Source organism: Cebidichthys violaceus, unplaced genomic scaffold (assembly GCF_023349555.1).
Source record: "Cebidichthys violaceus isolate CVI_PGR_0920_01 unplaced genomic scaffold, fCebVio1.0.p SCAF_78, whole genome shotgun sequence".
NCBI classification, from domain to species: Eukaryota; Metazoa; Chordata; class Actinopteri; order Perciformes; family Stichaeidae; genus Cebidichthys; species Cebidichthys violaceus.
Genome location: NW_027176962.1, coordinates 415001 through 433108, shown reverse-complemented (window position 1 = coordinate 433108; position 18108 = coordinate 415001). Strand labels below are relative to the sequence as shown.

The window sequence follows — 18108 nt, the reverse complement described above, 5'->3', positions numbered from 1 at the left end:
GAGAGATTTGAATACAGCACGAGAAATAAAAAAAATAAAAAAACACAGCCAGTCACACAACAAACGATCATAACCTTTTCTAAAAATGTCCAAAATATACAGTTTAAAATCATCTGATGGGATGAGACGTTCACGTTTTAATGTCCTTTTGAAGTTCTTTCTATTTATGTGGAAGAAGTACTCAGATCCTCACGATAGCAAGCAGTGACGGTAATCGGTGCTCTTTAGACACGTCCACGGTGTTTATAGAAAGATCAATTCTCCTGTAGCAGTCATCATTTAATCACAAACTGTCACCGCCGCTCATCCTGCACTCCATTACGCTTCTAGATGGAAGTGAGCAATCGTTAATGCTACTTGTTCCACCTTCGCTTTTTATCAGTGACATGTCAATATGTTTGATTTATATTTATGCATCATTGTCACCGTGTCAGGGCTCATTCAAGGGCAATCAAAGTAAGTGATGTGCCATTACAATAATCAATAATAATAATAATAGAGAGAGAGTGTGAGTGACTGAGAGAGAGTAAGAGAGAGAGAGAGTAAGAGAGAGAGAGAGAGAGAGAGAGAGTGAGAGTGTGTGTGAGAGAGAGAGAGTAAGAGAGAGCGAGAGAGAGAGAGATTAAATATTGAAAATTAAAAAGCTAGAAGCTAAATTTAAATAACTGACTAATTGGAGGCGCTACAGCTTCAACATTAATGAACTCGTTCTACAGTTAATCTGAAGACTTAAACTTGTATTTATCATCATTTTTGTTCTACATTATCTCCACTAGGAGGATCATGCCATTGGTCACGTGTGTGAGTCAGTGTGTACCTCCGTGTCTGTCCACCATTGAAAAGTTTTCAATCATGAAAGTGAATTGTTTTTCTTTAGTGATTGACTTGTTTGTATTATTTTTATTATTATTATTATTAAAATGCATAGCTTTGTGAATATGTGCATGCAGGTGTCTGTGAATATAGGGAATTGTTTGCTGTTCTGAAAGCCTTCACTTTTGTCAATGCGTAGGACACCGGGCACCTCAAAAAACTAAAATGTAAAACATTACATTCTCATGATTAAAATGCTCCCTCGACGATGCTTTTCCTATCACGTGCACGCGCCTGGCTTTCATGTGCGCGGGGTTTCACGCTGCTCACACCTTACTTACAGCCCATTAGTGCAGAAGGAGTGCTAATGGTGTATTCAGGGAACCACACACCTGGCGGGAAATTGCACTTGAGTGCACCTTTTCTCCAGTTCACCAGTGTTGCGTCCAGCCTCATCACATATCCTGTCACATACATGTTGTGAGTTCCTGTAAGAGCTGTAATTTTCCCCCACGACAGTCGACTTTTTCTGGATCAGATCACACGCGCTAGGACCCCATGCTTTTCACGGAGCAGCTAAATTAGCATGGTGACACATCCACCTGCGTAAAAGTCAGTGTCCGTGCACACATCTGGCTCTATGTGTCCGGATTTCAGCCGCAAACAGCGACATAGCGAGCTGCTTCATCCGATGAACTCCTTTGACAACCGGACCCTCTCTGCCTTCACCTCCAAACTGAGCCCCGCTGCTGACATGTGCGTGGGGCTGGCCATCCTCTCCGTCGGTACGTGCATTCATTTGCTCTCATTTATGTCTCACTTGAAAGCAGATTAATTGGTCTCCTTATTGAGCCATAGCGGACGAATAAAGCCTCACAGAAAGATATGTTAAAAGTGTTATTTTTTATAATACAAACATGTATTTTTACAGCGAAACAATCCGAATTACTCTTTTAATAAACAATATAGAAGTTGTACTAGTTTACTGAAATAGGAAGAAAACTGTTTTTATTTGGAATTGATGGAAAAGAGCACTTATTTTTAGAATTGAATTCATATTTTATTTGATTATAGGCTAGGTTTATCATAGTAATATGTTATGTATCACTATTTCATCTGTATTTATATTAAAGTGGCTCTATCGGCATTATGTTTATACGATTGTTTTCTAATCTCTACTCTCTTGGTTCCAATTAATGCACATACACATATTTGTATTTCTTTGAAATCTTTTTTCTCGTGCACAAATTGAAATATTTATGTATCTGACATGTTGTTCTTGCGCTTTTAAATGGAGCATCTTTCATTAGAATACATATTTACACAGAAACAAAGAAAGACTTCATACACGTTCAACTAGAGAGCGCATCGCTCCAACTGAGGCTGCTTATTCTAAAACAGACAATGTCACACTCTGGCGTTTTGTAAGGTCCCTGGACGCACTTCGGACACACCTTTAGGCGTGAATGTTGCAGTAAACGTGTGGTTAACGTTGAGAATTAAAAAAAAACACTCATCAACATTATAGTTGAGCTTAAAATAAGTAAACTAAGAATGCAACATAATGAAAAGACATCACAACATCACTTGTTTGTTTGGATAATGTCAATGTTTATTTCGTTATTTTCTGTGTACTAAAAAGTATTTGTTCATAGTCTGCGTTACATCAATGATTAGCAAGATGAATAAAACCCTCTTCTTACCTTACAGGACCAACATGTCCCCTTCTTAATAAAACGACTATATTATCATAATATTTTCCACTTTCACTGAATTAGAATTTTAACCACATTCAGTCCTGATCATAACTAACAAATATTCATCAATATTAAGAATTTTAAGTCTGTCAAAAATGTTTGTTTACATAATACCACTGTTGTTTTTTTGTGAAAGAAAATGACCAAAAATGGTAATTATCTGTATGCTTAATTAGATTTGTATTGGATTTATTTCTTCAATATTTTCATATCTATGACATGTCAATGATTGGCAACAACATTCCTTTTGCGGCATATGCTGGGATCAAGAATTGTGGGGTAATTAAACTCAGCTGGTTTGTAAGACAAGTGGCATAGCAACCAAGCTCCTGAAGGTTGCCGATCACTGAGGTGCCGCTGTCAGTCATTAAACTAATTACACTCGTGGTTAATTCTAAGGCGTGTGTGTTCTGTAGTTATGATACTTACGTCACTGTATCTGTGATGCACCTGATAACATGCTTATTTTCCAGTGTTGCAGTAATTCTGATTTTCTGCTTGTTGTCCAAAAAAAAAGCCCATTAAAGCAGCTTTTATTTAGATTATTTAGAATTTGTTTCTTTCTTGGTCTTCTGTCTAGTTGTGCTCTCTGTTCTGGGCAATGGGCTGGTTCTGGTGATTTGTTACCGCAGGAGGAGGAAGATGGTGGGCTCAGAGCTGCTGTGCGTCAACCTGGCAGTGGTCGACTTCCTCTCCTGCATCTGCTTCTACCCGCTCTCCATCATGTCCTCCTTCCACCACATGTGGCTGGGCGAAAACGCCACCTGCGTTTACTACGGCCTCGGTTGCTACATCTTTGGCCTGTGCGGCATGTTCACCGTCGCCGCCATCAGCATCATCCGCTACCTGAAGACCTGCTACAGCCTGGTTTATGGTGAGGGCAGCTGTTGTTGTTGTTGTTGTTGTTGTTGATGCTCAATATACTGTAAGATCTTTTACGTGTAGAAGGAGCAAAGTAAGGCAGAGAGCGTCGCATAAACCTATTTACTTTCACTTACTTCAGTCACAAAGAGGAGACAAAGTTGACAGCAGAGAGACGGGTCAAAAAAGAAATAGTTTGACATTTGACATTAGTCCTCACTCAGGGCAAGACATTGATGAAGCAAACTTCAACGCTTTTGAGACACGGACTGTATACGATATGTAACTTCCTGACAGATAACTAAACCGTTTTTCTTTACAGCTGTGTGGCTGGAAAGAGCTAACATCCAACTAGCGTGCTGCGTCATCTGGCTCGTGGCCACTGTGTGGTCCAGCTTCCCTCTGTTCGGCTGGGGCGAGTACGTCCCCGAGCCTTACGGGCTGTCCTGCACCGTCGCCTGGAGGGGTTATCACACCTCGGCCAAGGACGCCTTCTACGTCATCTGCTCCTTCGCCTGCTTCACGATGGTTCCCGTCCTCCTCATCGTGGTGTCCCAGTGTCGGATCCTCTACAAGGTGTCCCGCTTCTCCTACTCGCTGTCTGCAAGACACATCCGCAACAACCTGAAACACGCTGAAAAACGACTCTCCGTGGTGAGTCTTCTTGAGGTTATGTGGACCAGTTCTTGGCAAAGGAGCAGCGACTTCCTGAAATTTTGAATATTTAGCTCACTTTCCTTCCATTTAACTAGTTTTCCTCACACTCCAGACAGAAATTCATGGAAAACAGCATGTTATATGTAATTGTAAACATGTTAAATCAGGACTTGAGACTTGACTTGGACTACAACTTGAGGTACTTGAGATTTGACTCCTTTTAAAGACAAAGCAAAAACGAAATCTCAGGTGTTACCTGGTAAAATAAAGACTTGTGAGTCGACGTGGTGCGAGACTTTCTCTTTACGACTTGAGACTTGTGACTTCACCTGGACTTTCCCTGAAAGTCTTGAAATCCGCTCTGGTGTTGAATAAACATCTATAAATCCACTAAGAAGGAAAAAAAACACTTTTTATGTCCTAAAATCCGGCCTCATACTCATCATATTCACACATTTTCTTCAGCTATAAAAGTAATCCGGACACTGACACTCTTCTCTGTCCATTCATGTATCAGATATTTATGGTGTGTTGAAATCCTGTGGACATACAGGCAAACAACAATCCAAATCATTTCAGATGGCAGAAAACTTTATTTTTCATAAAAGCTGTCCTAGAACACGTATAGCTCCAACCCTCATGCAAATGTGAGCCATTTCTGAGTTGCCAAATAATAAATTGGGTTCAGAGGGTCATTAGAAACTTTTTATTGCATTTCTCTGACAAACAGAAAGTCTATGAGATAACTTTTAACCATTGTTCAGGCTGCTTGACCACATGACCGGTGCTTTCTGTTAGTCTAAAGAAGACAGTCTCCAAGGAATCAAGCGAAAATAAAGAAGAAAAAAAATTCTGTTTTTCTTTTTACAGCGCTGAAGTATTTGGAGAAGTAATCCTCTGTAATCTGTTACTTCCTCTTCCAGATGTTTTTCTGTATCAGCCTGGGTTTTGTGATAGCCTGGGCGCCGTACGCTGTAGTGTCCTTCCTCTTCATTTTCCACAGGGAGAACCAGTACATGGCTCCCGGGGGCTTTGTCTTCCCCGCCCTCTTTGCCAAAAGCTCCCACATCTACAACCCGTTCATCTACTTCTACTTCAACAAGACTTTCCGGCGGGAGCTTCGCTGCCTCCTACTCCCTTTATGGCCCACGCTGGGAGGTAATCGAGTGAGCGTTCACACCCCAGCGGGCCACCAGCATCCCATCCACATTCAGCTCCAGGAAAGAGCCTGCGTCCAAAAGAGGCCCTTTGGTTTGTCTCAGGACCAAACGCTCAGCAAGAGCAAAGGCAAAGCAATGCACAGCAGCGGCAACCCTGTCCCCGGCAGGCTGGTGTACACCTGCTGGGGGTCCCCGTTGAAAAAAAGCTCCCACCGTCTCGGACAATAAAGTTGCCAGAGGCTCCCTGCGTGTCTCCGTATGAACTCTGTTTCCCTGTTTGTACGGGTGTTTATCCAGCCGTCAGCCAAAGGTCTGGTCCTGAACAGATATTAATCAGGTCCCATGGTGCCTATTTTGTGAATTAAAGTGTATATCTGCTAAACAGCGTTCATCCTGTTAAATCATATATTCTCAATGAGTATTAAGTAGTAGCTGTGTAGCCAAGCTTGTCCTTTGTTGTCATAAAAAAACAAAAAAAACGACAAAAAAAACCTCCACGTTTAAATTGTCGTTTCAGTGTTTTATTCAGTGTTGTACTTTCATTTGGCTCACTTCTTACATTAAAACTGACAGAGAGCTGACTGTAATCCCTGGTCACAAATACATTCTGTGGTGAATCATTTATTGTATTTTGCAGACTTTGTATTCTGGTGTTCACTAAAAGTTGTGCCGTGCCTTCTGCTGCATTCATGTCAAATCGAAAGTTCTGAGTTGCCAACTTGTAAATAGCGCTAACGCCAAGTCAGAATGATGTCTGAGAGACCGAGATATGGCCACTCAGAGCTGCTAACGTGGCTCATTCCTACTGCAACTTCACACGTCACAATACATACTCATCTCATTTATGGATTTCTTTTTGCTCGCTATTTTTCATCTCTTATTGTAATCTCAGCCTGCAGCGGCCTTTTTTTTTTTTTTTTAATACAATAGATTCGCTTAGTGTTCGGACTCTCTTCTCATTCTACCTCAACTACTGAACTGAAAGAAAAAGGAACTGTAATATGTAATGTTCCCTGTGTAGTAGTACAATAATCAAAGGCCACCGATGCACCGTGGTTTGTAGCTTACTCAGGCAGGAAAGAGCAGATTGTCCATGCAGGATTCAGATTTTTCTTATTTATTTAGTAAAGCAAACAAAAAGAACAAAGAAAACTCCCGTCTCTCGCCGTCTCTCCTGTGCTGGTAAATGACTATAGGCTCACCCCGGTGCATGCTGGTCCTACCTACCTACTCCTATATCTATCTATCTATCTATCTATCTATCTATCTATCTATATCTAGCCAAAGGTGCCCACAGTGTTCACCCAAAGAACTAACAAACTAAATAACCCCAAACTAAGTATACTTAAACAACAAAACACAATATAACTTATTATATTTTCTGTGTGTGTTTTTTATCAGTAATATTTTGTCCGCTGGTTGTTTTGTTGTTCAGTGCCTACCTGTAACACGTCGGCAATGATAGTATGCTGAATTAGCAAACATTTAATGTACAGTCTGATGTTTTGACTTGAATATGAACCCTTTTACCCATTTTCATGGTATTTTAATGTTGTCTTTGTACCTTTTTGATGTTTCTTTTCTACAAAATGTTACCCGCTAGGTGTCTAATGCAGCGTTTAAATATTAATTTGACCACTTACTCTCTGTAAGCTTTTAGCTCTTAGACGTTAACAGAAGTTTGGGCTGTGAATTTGTTCTTGTAATGTTTTTCTTTCCGTAGCCCTAAATACTTTTTTTTTACACTAACATGTCTCTTGTGATGTTGAAATCCTATTCAAAATGTATTTCTACAATGCACAAAAATTTAAGATCCTCAAAAAAAGATATATAGAAAAATTGATAAAATCAACAAGACTGCAGTATATCAAATCCATAACTGAGAATAAACTGTTCAAAAAACACATCTTGTACGCCACTCTGTTCTGACTATATATTGAATTGTTCAACATGTTCAGATATCCTCACATCTTTATTCAGTCCGTGGTCTCGTTCTGTGGGAAATCAATGGCTGCATAAATGGAGAGGAATCAAAACCTGGCACAGAGCATGAATCACTTCAACTCTTTTCTTAATAATCAGCCGAGTGGTTGAACAGCTTCATGCGTCTCATGGAAGAACGATTCATTTGTCTGGCACTCTGGCTGTACAATAAGCTCCTTTTAGTCCTTCGTGGGGGCAATTAAGCATTTACAGTGTGTTTAAGTGAGAGGAAGACTACATCTGAATGGGGATAATTCAGAGCAGTAAGTCACTATAAACTAATGACTTACTTTATTTAAAGCTGCTATATCAACCTTTTTCTAATCACAGGAGATTGAAAGGACTATAGCTTCATTAAAGGTTCTCTACATGATATTCAGAGCATTATTATAGCAGCAAAGTAAACACTGTTAGCTCTATTCGCTGTTGTTTGCAGCTGTTAGCGCCGCTAGCTACAAGCCGATGAGGAGGGGCGGACCAGGCCAAGGAGGTCAACCGAGAGTGGACACTGTCCCAAGCCAGGTGGGAACAGTCAGATTTCAGCCAATCACAAAGCTGATAATGGACTTTGACAGTTTCAGGCGGAGACTGTAAAGTATAAGACGTTGTTACCGAGGATTTCTCTGCGTTCTGCAGTCTGGCATGCACACAGAGGCAAAAGTGATGATGTGTCAGGCTGTACCTGTGAAAGGTCTTTAAAAAAGTGAGATGACTCTCCTCGCTGTGTGTATGCGCTTTAGATTATGCAACATCTTGACAATAGTTGACAAATGTTTTCTCTAACGTCCAAATCATCAACAAGACTTTAGCTGCATTTATCGGTAAGAACTCGTCGTCGGGAATTTTACTGCGGCAACAATACTGTAGAAAGCAAGGAAGGAACAAAGCTATAAACGGCAGTGCTGTGCTTTGGTAAGCGTGTTGAAACAATCAACTTTAAAAGGAAAAAGCTGCATGTGGGCATATCAGTCGGCACCGTAATTACTTTTCACTATCAAAACACACATTCACCTCTATAAAATGGGAAACTGTTTCAAAAGAGACAATAAATTGCAGTAGTGACAATGATTGGAAAAAAATCCACCAGCGACCTACAAGTGGCTCCATGCTGAGCCTTTGACTACTGGATGGAAACCATTAACTTTTGGTCCTCCAGGGCCAACTCAAAACACTATTCATTTATTATTATTTGTTTGTCATAATCTCCCCCTTGCTAACTAGCCGTCTCTGGAGGTTGCATGTTCTTGTTCCAAATAATTGCAGGTTGGTTGGTTGGATTGGAGTCCCTGAATTCCCAGAGTGTGAAGCGGTCGATGTGAGAGTCAGTACCCACCCCCCCCCCCCCCCCCCCCCCCAAAAGTCTGAGGCCATGTTTCTCTGCCTGAAAACAATAGCGAGTTATAATACTCTATTCATGCCACTAGAGCTCTACGAATGCAGGGTTACTTGTGTTTGCTATAGAGTTTCTGAAAAACAAATGGGAGCCAAAGCTTTCAGCTATCAAGCTCCTCTCCTGTGGAACCAGCTTCTTGTTTCGGATCGGGGGGGGGGGGGGGCAGACATCCTCACCACATTTAAGAGTAGGCCTAACACTTTCCTCTTTGATTACATGTATAGTTAGGGCTTGCTCAGGCTTGCCTTGGACCAGCCGCTGGTTATGTTGCAATAGGCCTAGACACACTGAGTTCCTCCCTCCTCCCTCCTCCCTCCTCCCTCCTCCTCTCCCTCTTCAATCGTATGTATCCATGTGCCATTAATGCATGTTTCTAACTTGGCTTCTCCCGTGCAGCCTTTGTGCTTTTTTCGCCCCGCATGGTTTCCATGGATACACCTGGTTGTGCCTGCATCCGTGGCCCTGCTTGACATCCACTGCTACTTTCATTATGAAAATACATGCATGGAAATAACGCTGTTTATTCTTCTGAATCACGGCTTTGTTCAGCTTGCTTGACCACCGCTGTGCTTTCTCTCCCTCTCTCTCACTGTGATTACATATAATACCTTTAAAACAATATATCACTGCAGCTGTATGGTTAGGGTATTAGTTGGTGTAAAATTAATCTCCAGGAATTGAATGTACAGTCGGCACTCCCTCTGTGTGGCATAAGGTGGGACTTGGACATGTAACAACGCAGCAGGGCCATTCATGATTATAGTGGCGAAGAAATCAGCAGGTTACCTTTGTGTTACCTTGGGGTTTATTCGGGATTCACTTTGTGCAGGGCAAAATCTCTCGTTATCAATATATTATTATGTTATCAATTGGTGCTTTTACTTGGATGTGAATAGACCGTGTATCATGTGTGTACAGCATAAACATAAAATCCCAACAGATTTTAAAGTATCCTATGATCTGTTCTTTGTTTCTGCGTGTTTTCATCTTGTGAGAAGTGGATCAGGGGGTGTGTCTGTGAGCCGGCTGTGATTGGTCAAGCTGGGTCACAGTGTGCAGCTTACCTCTTTTAGACAAACTTCAAATTGAACTCTTCTAACCCTCAATCTTCTAGAGACAAAAGGAGACGTTCCAGTGATTAACACACACAAAACACAAAGCTAGCTAAATAAAAATAAAAAAAGATGGATTACTTTAAAGTTCACCACAGTTTTTCCCCCTTTATGCTCATTCTATTGTTGAACTTTCTCCTGCTTGTTGCTGTCAGTCATGCCCTTTAATTGTATGTGCAGGTAACACTATTTGGCCTTGGTGTAACATGAAAGTAGCCTTGAAAAAACTCAACTCTAAAGGTACATCTGCGTGTGTGCAGCTATTCGTGTGTGTACAGGGGGGGGGTGGGACCCTGTTTTTCGGAGGCACTGGCAGTCACGGCATCTCACCCTCGTTAGCCTTGAAATGGGGACGAGGTGGCAGGCCCTGATGGGAGGCACGGCGATCTCATTATTGGAGGAAACTGCCCCAATGGAGCGGAACAGGACAGGCTGGAATGGAGAGATGAAGGGAGAGATGTATACAGTTTTGGGGGTGGGGTGGGGGGGGGGGGGGCTTGGTGGCTCAGATCAGAGTGGCACTGTGGGTCCAAGTCAGGCACAACAACCCCCTCTCCTGTTTTGTGTGCCAGCCAAGCCTCCTTTGTTTATAACCCTCATTAGCACCAGTTTGGCAGGACAACAGGCGTCACTCTGCAGCCGCTCCCTGTTTCGTTCACAGCAGAGCCCTCAAACTGCTTCTCCTCTACTCGCAGACGTACGAACTGACAGCGCAGGACAGCAGCCGGTTGAGGACTTGCTCGGAGACACCAGTACGGACTCTCCAGATTATGGAGTTGCAGCAATGAGGAGAGGAAGCTATGACGATGCTGAGGCGTCTCTACGTCCTGTGAGTATTGATCCGCCCATCCAAAGGCGAAGGTGAAAAAAGATCCTGTTGGTGATGACCGCTGCGTGTGACTTTTTACTTTTTTTCCAGACTCATGAATCTGACAATTATACATCAACATGTTCATCCGTTTCTGTGTGTATGAGAGAGACTGGCTGTAGATACAAACCATTATCTTCAACATATACATGTAGCCTGTGCGTATTAAGACCAGAAAATCAATCATTTATCTATGCTTTAGATATACCAGTGGTAAACACATGTGCCACTGGAAACTCTTCTTTCCAACGTTCAATTTCCTGGTTGGTAATTGGAGTCTGTCCTCACCGGAAAATGCCAGTTCAACAGTTGTTTGTTCAAACACCTACAATGGCACCGGTATGTGTTTTCCTGACAACGAACCTCATGTGGTCTTGCAGTTGATATATACATAAATCCTCTGAAGGCATGGTCATGTTAGCCCTCTGGCAAATGTCATCGCCAAGCCCCAAACATATCCGTGTGACTTCCTGGTGTCATGTGGAAAGTCTGATTCTCCATTCATTTGTATTTCCCCTTAGCCCAGTGTGAACTTTGACCTTTAAATGTGTTGGATTACTGCAACAGGAAACGTGAATGTATCATAGCAGGCTTACATTTAAGTGAATAGGATGGCTGACTTTGACACTGCAGCTCCCATCATGTCTCCTATCCTTACATGATCGAACCTTAATTAAGTATTCTGTGTTGCTTAACCAAACCAAACCTTATTAACCATAGAGGTGACAGAGCAGAAACAACTTTAATGTAGGACTAATGAGGACTCGTTGGGTCGCATTTCAGAATTGAATAATCACATTTGTTGAGGGGTAATAAGGTTTTAAGAGCACATCCTACTGCATTAAAGTCGCCATGACCAATATTAATAGAGTATCAATTCAGGAATTTTCAGAAGATGAACATATGCACGTTTTCCTGTAATTGCTAACTGAACAGCAGTTTCATCTGGCCTTCATCTCATCATGTCTTGGCTCTTTCAACATAATGACCGAAAAGCATGATTCATTCATTCCTGCTGATGAAAAATATTCTATTGGCTATTTTTTTTTAAAATAGCCAATGGTATTGAGTTTTGTGCGCGGTGGAGAAACCTTCCATTTCTATGTATTTGGAGGCTTGGTTAGGGCGACATCAACACAAATGGTACCGTAGAGAAAACAATCAGTGCCACAATAGAGCGGTGCCGGGATGAAGTATTTCTGTAGCTCAAACCCGGGAGTTAGCGTTGCACTGGTTCCCTGGACAACAAAACAATGGGATTTTTCCATTGGATTTTAGAATATTGAGAATATAATATTCATGGCAACCACAAGTCTAAGATGATCTTCACAAATGAACACTGCTTTTGTGATTTTTTTTAATTGTGAATACAATCGGCAGACAAACTATTGCATGAGCGCAAGTTTATTTAAAAAAAACGAGGGAACCAGAAGTTCAAAAAAGTCATTTCCAGATTTTAGGACTTGCAGCACTCAATATGCAACCAAGGGCTGAAACGCTAACAAAATGCTTGTCGCTAGCTAAACACATAAGATCTCCGCATGTCGAAGGATTATTTTAGCACCTTATGTCTAGGATAATTAAAATGATGATGGGATGGGACAAGTTAGCTGTTGGGGAGCAAATGCTAGCTTTGTTAGCAAGTGACTGTAGTTATCTGAGGCACTTGCAAACAAAATACTGCATAGCTCTGTGTCCACATTCCACTATTACGCTATAGGTTTCACACTGTCAATGTGCGCATCACTTACTGAAATCTAGTTATGTAAGTATGTTGAATGTCACCCTGGTGGTTCGTGTCCTGGTCCCGGTCCATTGTGAGTCAGTCTTTGTGTGCCAACATGGAACGGGCAGCAGAGAGAGAGAGAGAGAGGCCAGAAAGAGATGCTTTGTCAAGTCTTCCTGCTTTTGTTTGTTTTGTTTTTCTCTTTTTCTCTTTGTCTTCAGTTCTGATTAATCCAATTTCTCAGTTTGTCCAGCAATTTGAGCACAAGAGCAGCCTCAACAAGATGGAGAATCTGCTTGTGTTCCTTCACCCAAATGAACCTGTTTGGTTCATTTGGGTGAAGGAACACACAAGAACATTTCCTTCCTGCATGTCATGCGGGTCTTTGGACAAAATGACTGTATATTTGGATTCTGCTGGCAGTGCTGCTTTACTCAACCGACCACCAACTCTGAGTGTTTCATCATCCATCACTGGGTCTAGTTGGTACAGTCCACTTTCTTTAGGGAAGTTTTTAAAGCTACCCTTCAGAGACAATTTCAGCTTTAAACATGTGTCTTTGTACATATTGAATGATTGACTTGTTTTGCAGTATGAAAGCCTTGTTGTTGATGCAGATACATTCAGGAGATCACATGCTGTTGGGACTCCATATGTTATTGTCATGGGTGGGTGGCTTCAGCGAGATTCGAACATTTTCAGTGTGTTGGCGTTGTCTCGGTTTGTCGTCTCAACGGAGCGAACAGAAACAATTTCTGAAGCAATCTGTTTCGGTAAATGACATTTGCTGAAGCATGCATCTCTTTTTCTGTGCAGCTTTCTGACTTCTAAGAATTCATCATCTTTTTGTTATGTCAGTAATGCACATCCACCACTGACAGCGTGTTCAGTTTCCACCAGTGGGTTTTTCTGCCCTTTGGCCTCAGGGGGCATAATGAGCCCATCACTGCTGGACGCTCCACAATGAGGCTAAGAAGACGGCTAGAACATGTGTATGTAGAAAAGCGACACAAAGGTCTGGTAAGGAGATATAGGCTGTATCATGTTGTCAAAACTGATTTTTTTTTTCAGTTTTACAAGAGAAAACCCACCATGGATTAAGTGAACTGGTTGTTTTGGTAATTGTGTGTCTGGTTAAGTTTCCCATCTCTGTTTGAGAGCAACCTATTAAGATTAAAAACATCAAATGCTGCGCCACATTTCTCCATAACCACTCAATCTTATGTCTAAACAAAATGTAGGTGCGACATACAGTAGGTTAGTCATTTGCAGCATCATGCTTTGTTTTATACTCTACTACTCAAGATCAGGTTGTATTAGTTGTTGATGTTTTGGGGTTTTGAGTAGTGATCAGTCATGGTCAGAGCTTTGAGTGTTAAGAGCATTGATTGATTCATTCAGGGTTTTCTCCAAAGTAAAGAAGGCAATAATGTGATGGTTCCAGCTCCTTGATTGGGATATTTCTGCTGTCAAAATGTTTGATAACTGAGTGTCTTTGCTAGTTATTTGATGGAAAAAAAGGTTTGCTCAAGGACACTGAGAAGAACATGTTTTCTGACATTTTATAGACAAAAGGATTAATCAAGAAAATACTTGTCAGATTAATCGATTAAAAAAAAAAAAAGGTTTGTTGCAGCCCTAGTGATGTTAACATCTAGATGTCCATGACTGTGGGGACAATATGGAGACACAAGTTCCACCTACACTGCAGAGACAACTACTTCAAAGCTGCTGATCTACAGCTAGTCGGAGAGTAAAGATTACGCTATGATTCAGTGTTTGAACATCACATTAATGAAACAAATATTAGAAAGGCCCTATTCATAGATAGATAGATATATATAAATATTATATCACTATTACAATTCCTCTGTTTTTTTCTTACAGCACCTCAGACACTTGGCTCAGAGGCGACGCTCGGCCCCGTCACTGGTCTTTGGGAAGGCGTTAGGGATGCCATGGTCTCCTATCAGGTGTGTGCATCATTCTTTTTAATCTTTTTCTATCCACTGAACATTTTCTAAACATATATGATAAAGTTTTCTGTAATGCCCGTTGTCTAATTCATACACTCCTAACAAGGAGTGGCAAGCACAATCATGATCGTCAAAAATAATCATCATTGATTGACGATGCAAAACTATGTAAATAGTTATATTCCAATTGAACCAATTATGATCCCATTGCGAGTCAGGATAGTTTTCAGCTACAGCAGCTAAAAGAACACAAAAAACATGAGGGATGAAGAGAATAAATGAAGATTTCAAACAGATGAGAGATGGAGGAAACACAGAGATTCTAACTAATGAATCAAAATGTTTGAGCTTTATAAACATCAGAAAGTTCAAAGGTCGTATCTGCACCATAAGGACATGAATAAGGAAGATGTAATGTCAGTGATGTAACAAAAACAACAATTTTCTAACAAAGCTGCACATTGTTTAATCTTCTGTCTGCAGTGGATGTTTACTTCTAGGCTGCACACATATACAAAGCAGGTATTGATGCAGATAATAAATGTGTCATCTGAGATGAAAAAAAAAAAAGTGTAAAGCAGCTGTTCACAGCAGGTGTTGTCTGTTATGATGTACTTCTGAGGAAGCTTCTTCCTTCACAGTGGTTTGGTTTTTTTTCTAAAGTTGTGAGGTATTTCACTGTAAATTGCTCCAATCAGCCGCAGTGACATTTGTAATACGTTAAAATGTTAGAATGTTCTGGTGTGTCGAGCGTTGAAATCTGCATTGGACGCTTGTTTACTTATTCTTTGATTCGACATATCCTGATCTAAATTAAGAAACGTTTTAAAACTTTAGACCAGTGGCTCCAAACCTTGATGGATGTGAGTGATCTCAACATGTTGACTCGTCTATTTTCTATTAACTTGTGTAACACTGGCTAGTTTTATCTAGGCCTGTTGAAAATATTAATCTAAGAAGGAAAGATATCACGCTTTGCCCCCAAGAGCTCATAACGATAAAGATATGTTCCCGTTGCAAAGGGTTTAGTTTGCTTTAAAGGGTCACAAACCTCAACCTTCAGAAATCAATTCAAATATCAGTTTCATGTTTTGCCTTTTTCAGACTATATGACTCTAGCGCTGATTTTTCGCTCGCTGATTGTTTGGGGCTTCCCGACAAAAGCCCCAGATGTGAAGCGAACCCACATCGGCTCGGTGTTCGCACATCAGTGATCGAGCGTTGTGTGTCAACTGCTCTTGTAGTGTGTGATTCCCCCAACCCCCCAGTCGCAGGTCAGTCACATAGTGTGAAAATCACACAATTTAGAGACTCCGGATTACAAGACAACAAGTTGTGTATTGTGAACAGTGCAGCAATCTGACTGTCTTCCTTCACTGCAGCCTCCGGCCTGCAGATGGCAGCACATAGGATCTCAAATCACCTCTCGTCACAGAGGAGCGCTCGACATTACCGTAGGAAGAAACTTATTTTCCCCTTCGAGTCGTGTGCCCCACCACGTGTGGAACAGAAACAGTCGTGACGTGACCTTGATATCAGCCTGCTGGCCACAGAGCCCACCCCGCTCAGGCCACAAGCACAGATGTCCCTCTGGGGGATTTACAGAGCAGGGTTTTGAAACAGCCACCTGCACAAACTCCTTTAACAACAATCACAACCACTCTGAGGTCCAGATGCGCTGAAATGAATCTACTAACCTACTATTTCAAATCATTATCTCAACAACACCTAATCAAAAGGTTGTCATGTCCAGTCTTTCTTTCTTTCTCTTATATTGTATCTTTTGTGATTTTTAGCAGCCTGAAGACATGAAGGCATCAGTATTAGATAAAAAAGAAAAGCTGTACAAATAGCAATAATGTGTAACTGAAATATACATATAAATACATTTTATTTAATCGTCTTGTGACCGTATGTGTTTGATATGTTTGGTAGCTGATGGGAAGTCCCGACCTGTGCTGCAGTTCTGATAGCATCGTATTGTGAGGTTGCTACCGTGAGGTAGAAAGAGAAATACAAACTCCTGGGGAGTAAAAAAGAATGGTGTTTTAGTTTTATCTGCACACATTTTTCAAACACAGAGTAACTGAGGGCAAAACTTATGCCAGAAAGTATATATGTCAAATACTGTGACGTCCACTGAAACCACCAGCGGGTGCCATGCCTTGTATTGTTTATTTTGAATTTGCAGGGTCACCTGTCTTGTCTTAATTTTTACAGTAGCTGCATCTTCATATACAATTTGTCTGTATAGTGTATAGTGTAAAACACTGACCACCTTTATTGAGGTAAACAAAACTCTATTTCACTCACTGAGGTTTATTTTGACCAGTGAGATCTCTGTCTGTGACGCAAAGAAAAGCTGCCTCTAAGACAATGTTTGCGTGTTGCTATTAAAAACTCTTAAATGAAATATGAAACTTCAATTTAGTTCTGTAGCCAATGAAAACACTGGGGTCATGTCCTGTTGGAATCGGGGGCTTTTGCGACCCGGGAATTGTATTTCAATAGCTGATCTCCATCGTTAACACACATTATATTACAATTTGAGTAATTGTAGGGAAACAAAAAAACAAGGTAAAAGATTCAGCATTTCCCTATCAGAAGTGAGTTCCTAGCATTGTTGAAACTCCATTTAGATCTTTATCTGCGATGTTATAACAGCAAGTCCAAAGGATAAAACAATGGATGTGTAGTCCTTGTTATTTTATTGTCAGGTAGTAGGGAGGGTGGAGGCGACTCTGACTCTGACCTCTGCATTTCTAAAATCCAGGCTCCAAGCCGACTTCATATCGTCTGAGGACTGAGCGCTGCTTTAGTTTTCTGATTAAGAAAACCCTGCTTCACTGAGAGAGCAGTACTTGCTTGAAGGCTGTTCAGCCAAACTTTCTTTTGATTTGACGCCAATTTTTTTTTTTGTGGCCAGTCAAGTCAGATTCTGTCTGGTTTATTGCATTAGCTCTTCATCACCTCCTCTTCTCTGTCTGATATCTAACGCTTTAACCTTTTAGAGTTGTTGTCACAGTGGTCAGGCAAAGACCCCCGGAGCACCCAGTGGGCGAGTCAATCAAAAGCAAATAAGAGAAATGTCAAGACACGTCCCACTCTCAACACGCACACACACACACACACACACACACACACACACACACACACACATAGTGCATTTCCTGAAGGCGGGAGACTTCGTGGGTGGTAGTTTCACTGTAGTGGGACTGCCGCTGACGTAGATAGTACCTCATCACCATGAACATATATACACGTTGAAGATAATTAGCTATGTCTTTAGTTCAATATTTGATTTGTTTCATTTTATTATCAGAATATGTGTCTTGCGTCCCAAATTATACACTGTTTCACCAAAACACTAAAACACAACATTCAACCAAACACAGATCCTACAAACATAAAATACATCAGACATTACAAATGTATTCGCTTCCTTTTACATTTGCCCACCAAGGGGCCAATTGACTTCTTGTTTTAGTGAAAATATATCATCTGTTATTAATTAGTGCACATATAATCATTACTTATATCAAATCATGACTAGTGTTTTTCAACTAGTTTGTGAGTTATGAAGGAAGATGTTTCCCCGGGCCTCCCCTACTGTATGATGAGATTATTCATATCGAGGATGTAGAACAGAGAAAACCAAACAAGTGATTGTTTACAATGCAATTTTATTATATATTTTAGACAATTAGAATATAACTTTTGATTACATACAAGGCATACTTTGATTGTTTTCTTGAGATGAGAAGATAGATACCTCTATACATCTCATATTTGTACATTGAAT

General features: G+C 41.0%; 1 protein-coding gene across 1 annotated transcript; it reads left to right on the top strand.

Moving 5' to 3' along the window:
* The first annotated feature begins 1504 nt into the window (after nucleotides 1-1504).
* opn8c (opsin 8, group member c) lies at nucleotides 1505-5730 on the top strand. Its single transcript, XM_068737377.1, has 4 exons — nucleotides 1505-1598; nucleotides 3151-3444; nucleotides 3754-4085; nucleotides 5012-5730. The coding sequence occupies exons 1-4, from the start codon at nucleotides 1505-1507 to the stop codon at nucleotides 5474-5476; spliced, it is 1185 nt and encodes a 394-aa protein (XP_068593478.1). The 3' UTR covers nucleotides 5477-5730.
* Nucleotides 5731-18108: the final 12378 nt, after the last annotated feature.

Bases quoted from the DNA above. Each gene is read 5' to 3' on its own strand.
- opn8c (XM_068737377.1), top strand. From the start codon at position 1,505: ATGAACTCCTTTGACAACCGGACCCTCTCTGCCTTCACCTCCAAACTG. The intron at 1,599-3,150 runs GTACGTGCATTC...TCTTCTGTCTAG, and splicing joins GCTGGCCATCCTCTCCGTCG to TTGTGCTCTCTGTTCTGGGC. The intron at 3,445-3,753 runs GTGAGGGCAGCT...TTTTCTTTACAG, and splicing joins CTGCTACAGCCTGGTTTATG to CTGTGTGGCTGGAAAGAGCT.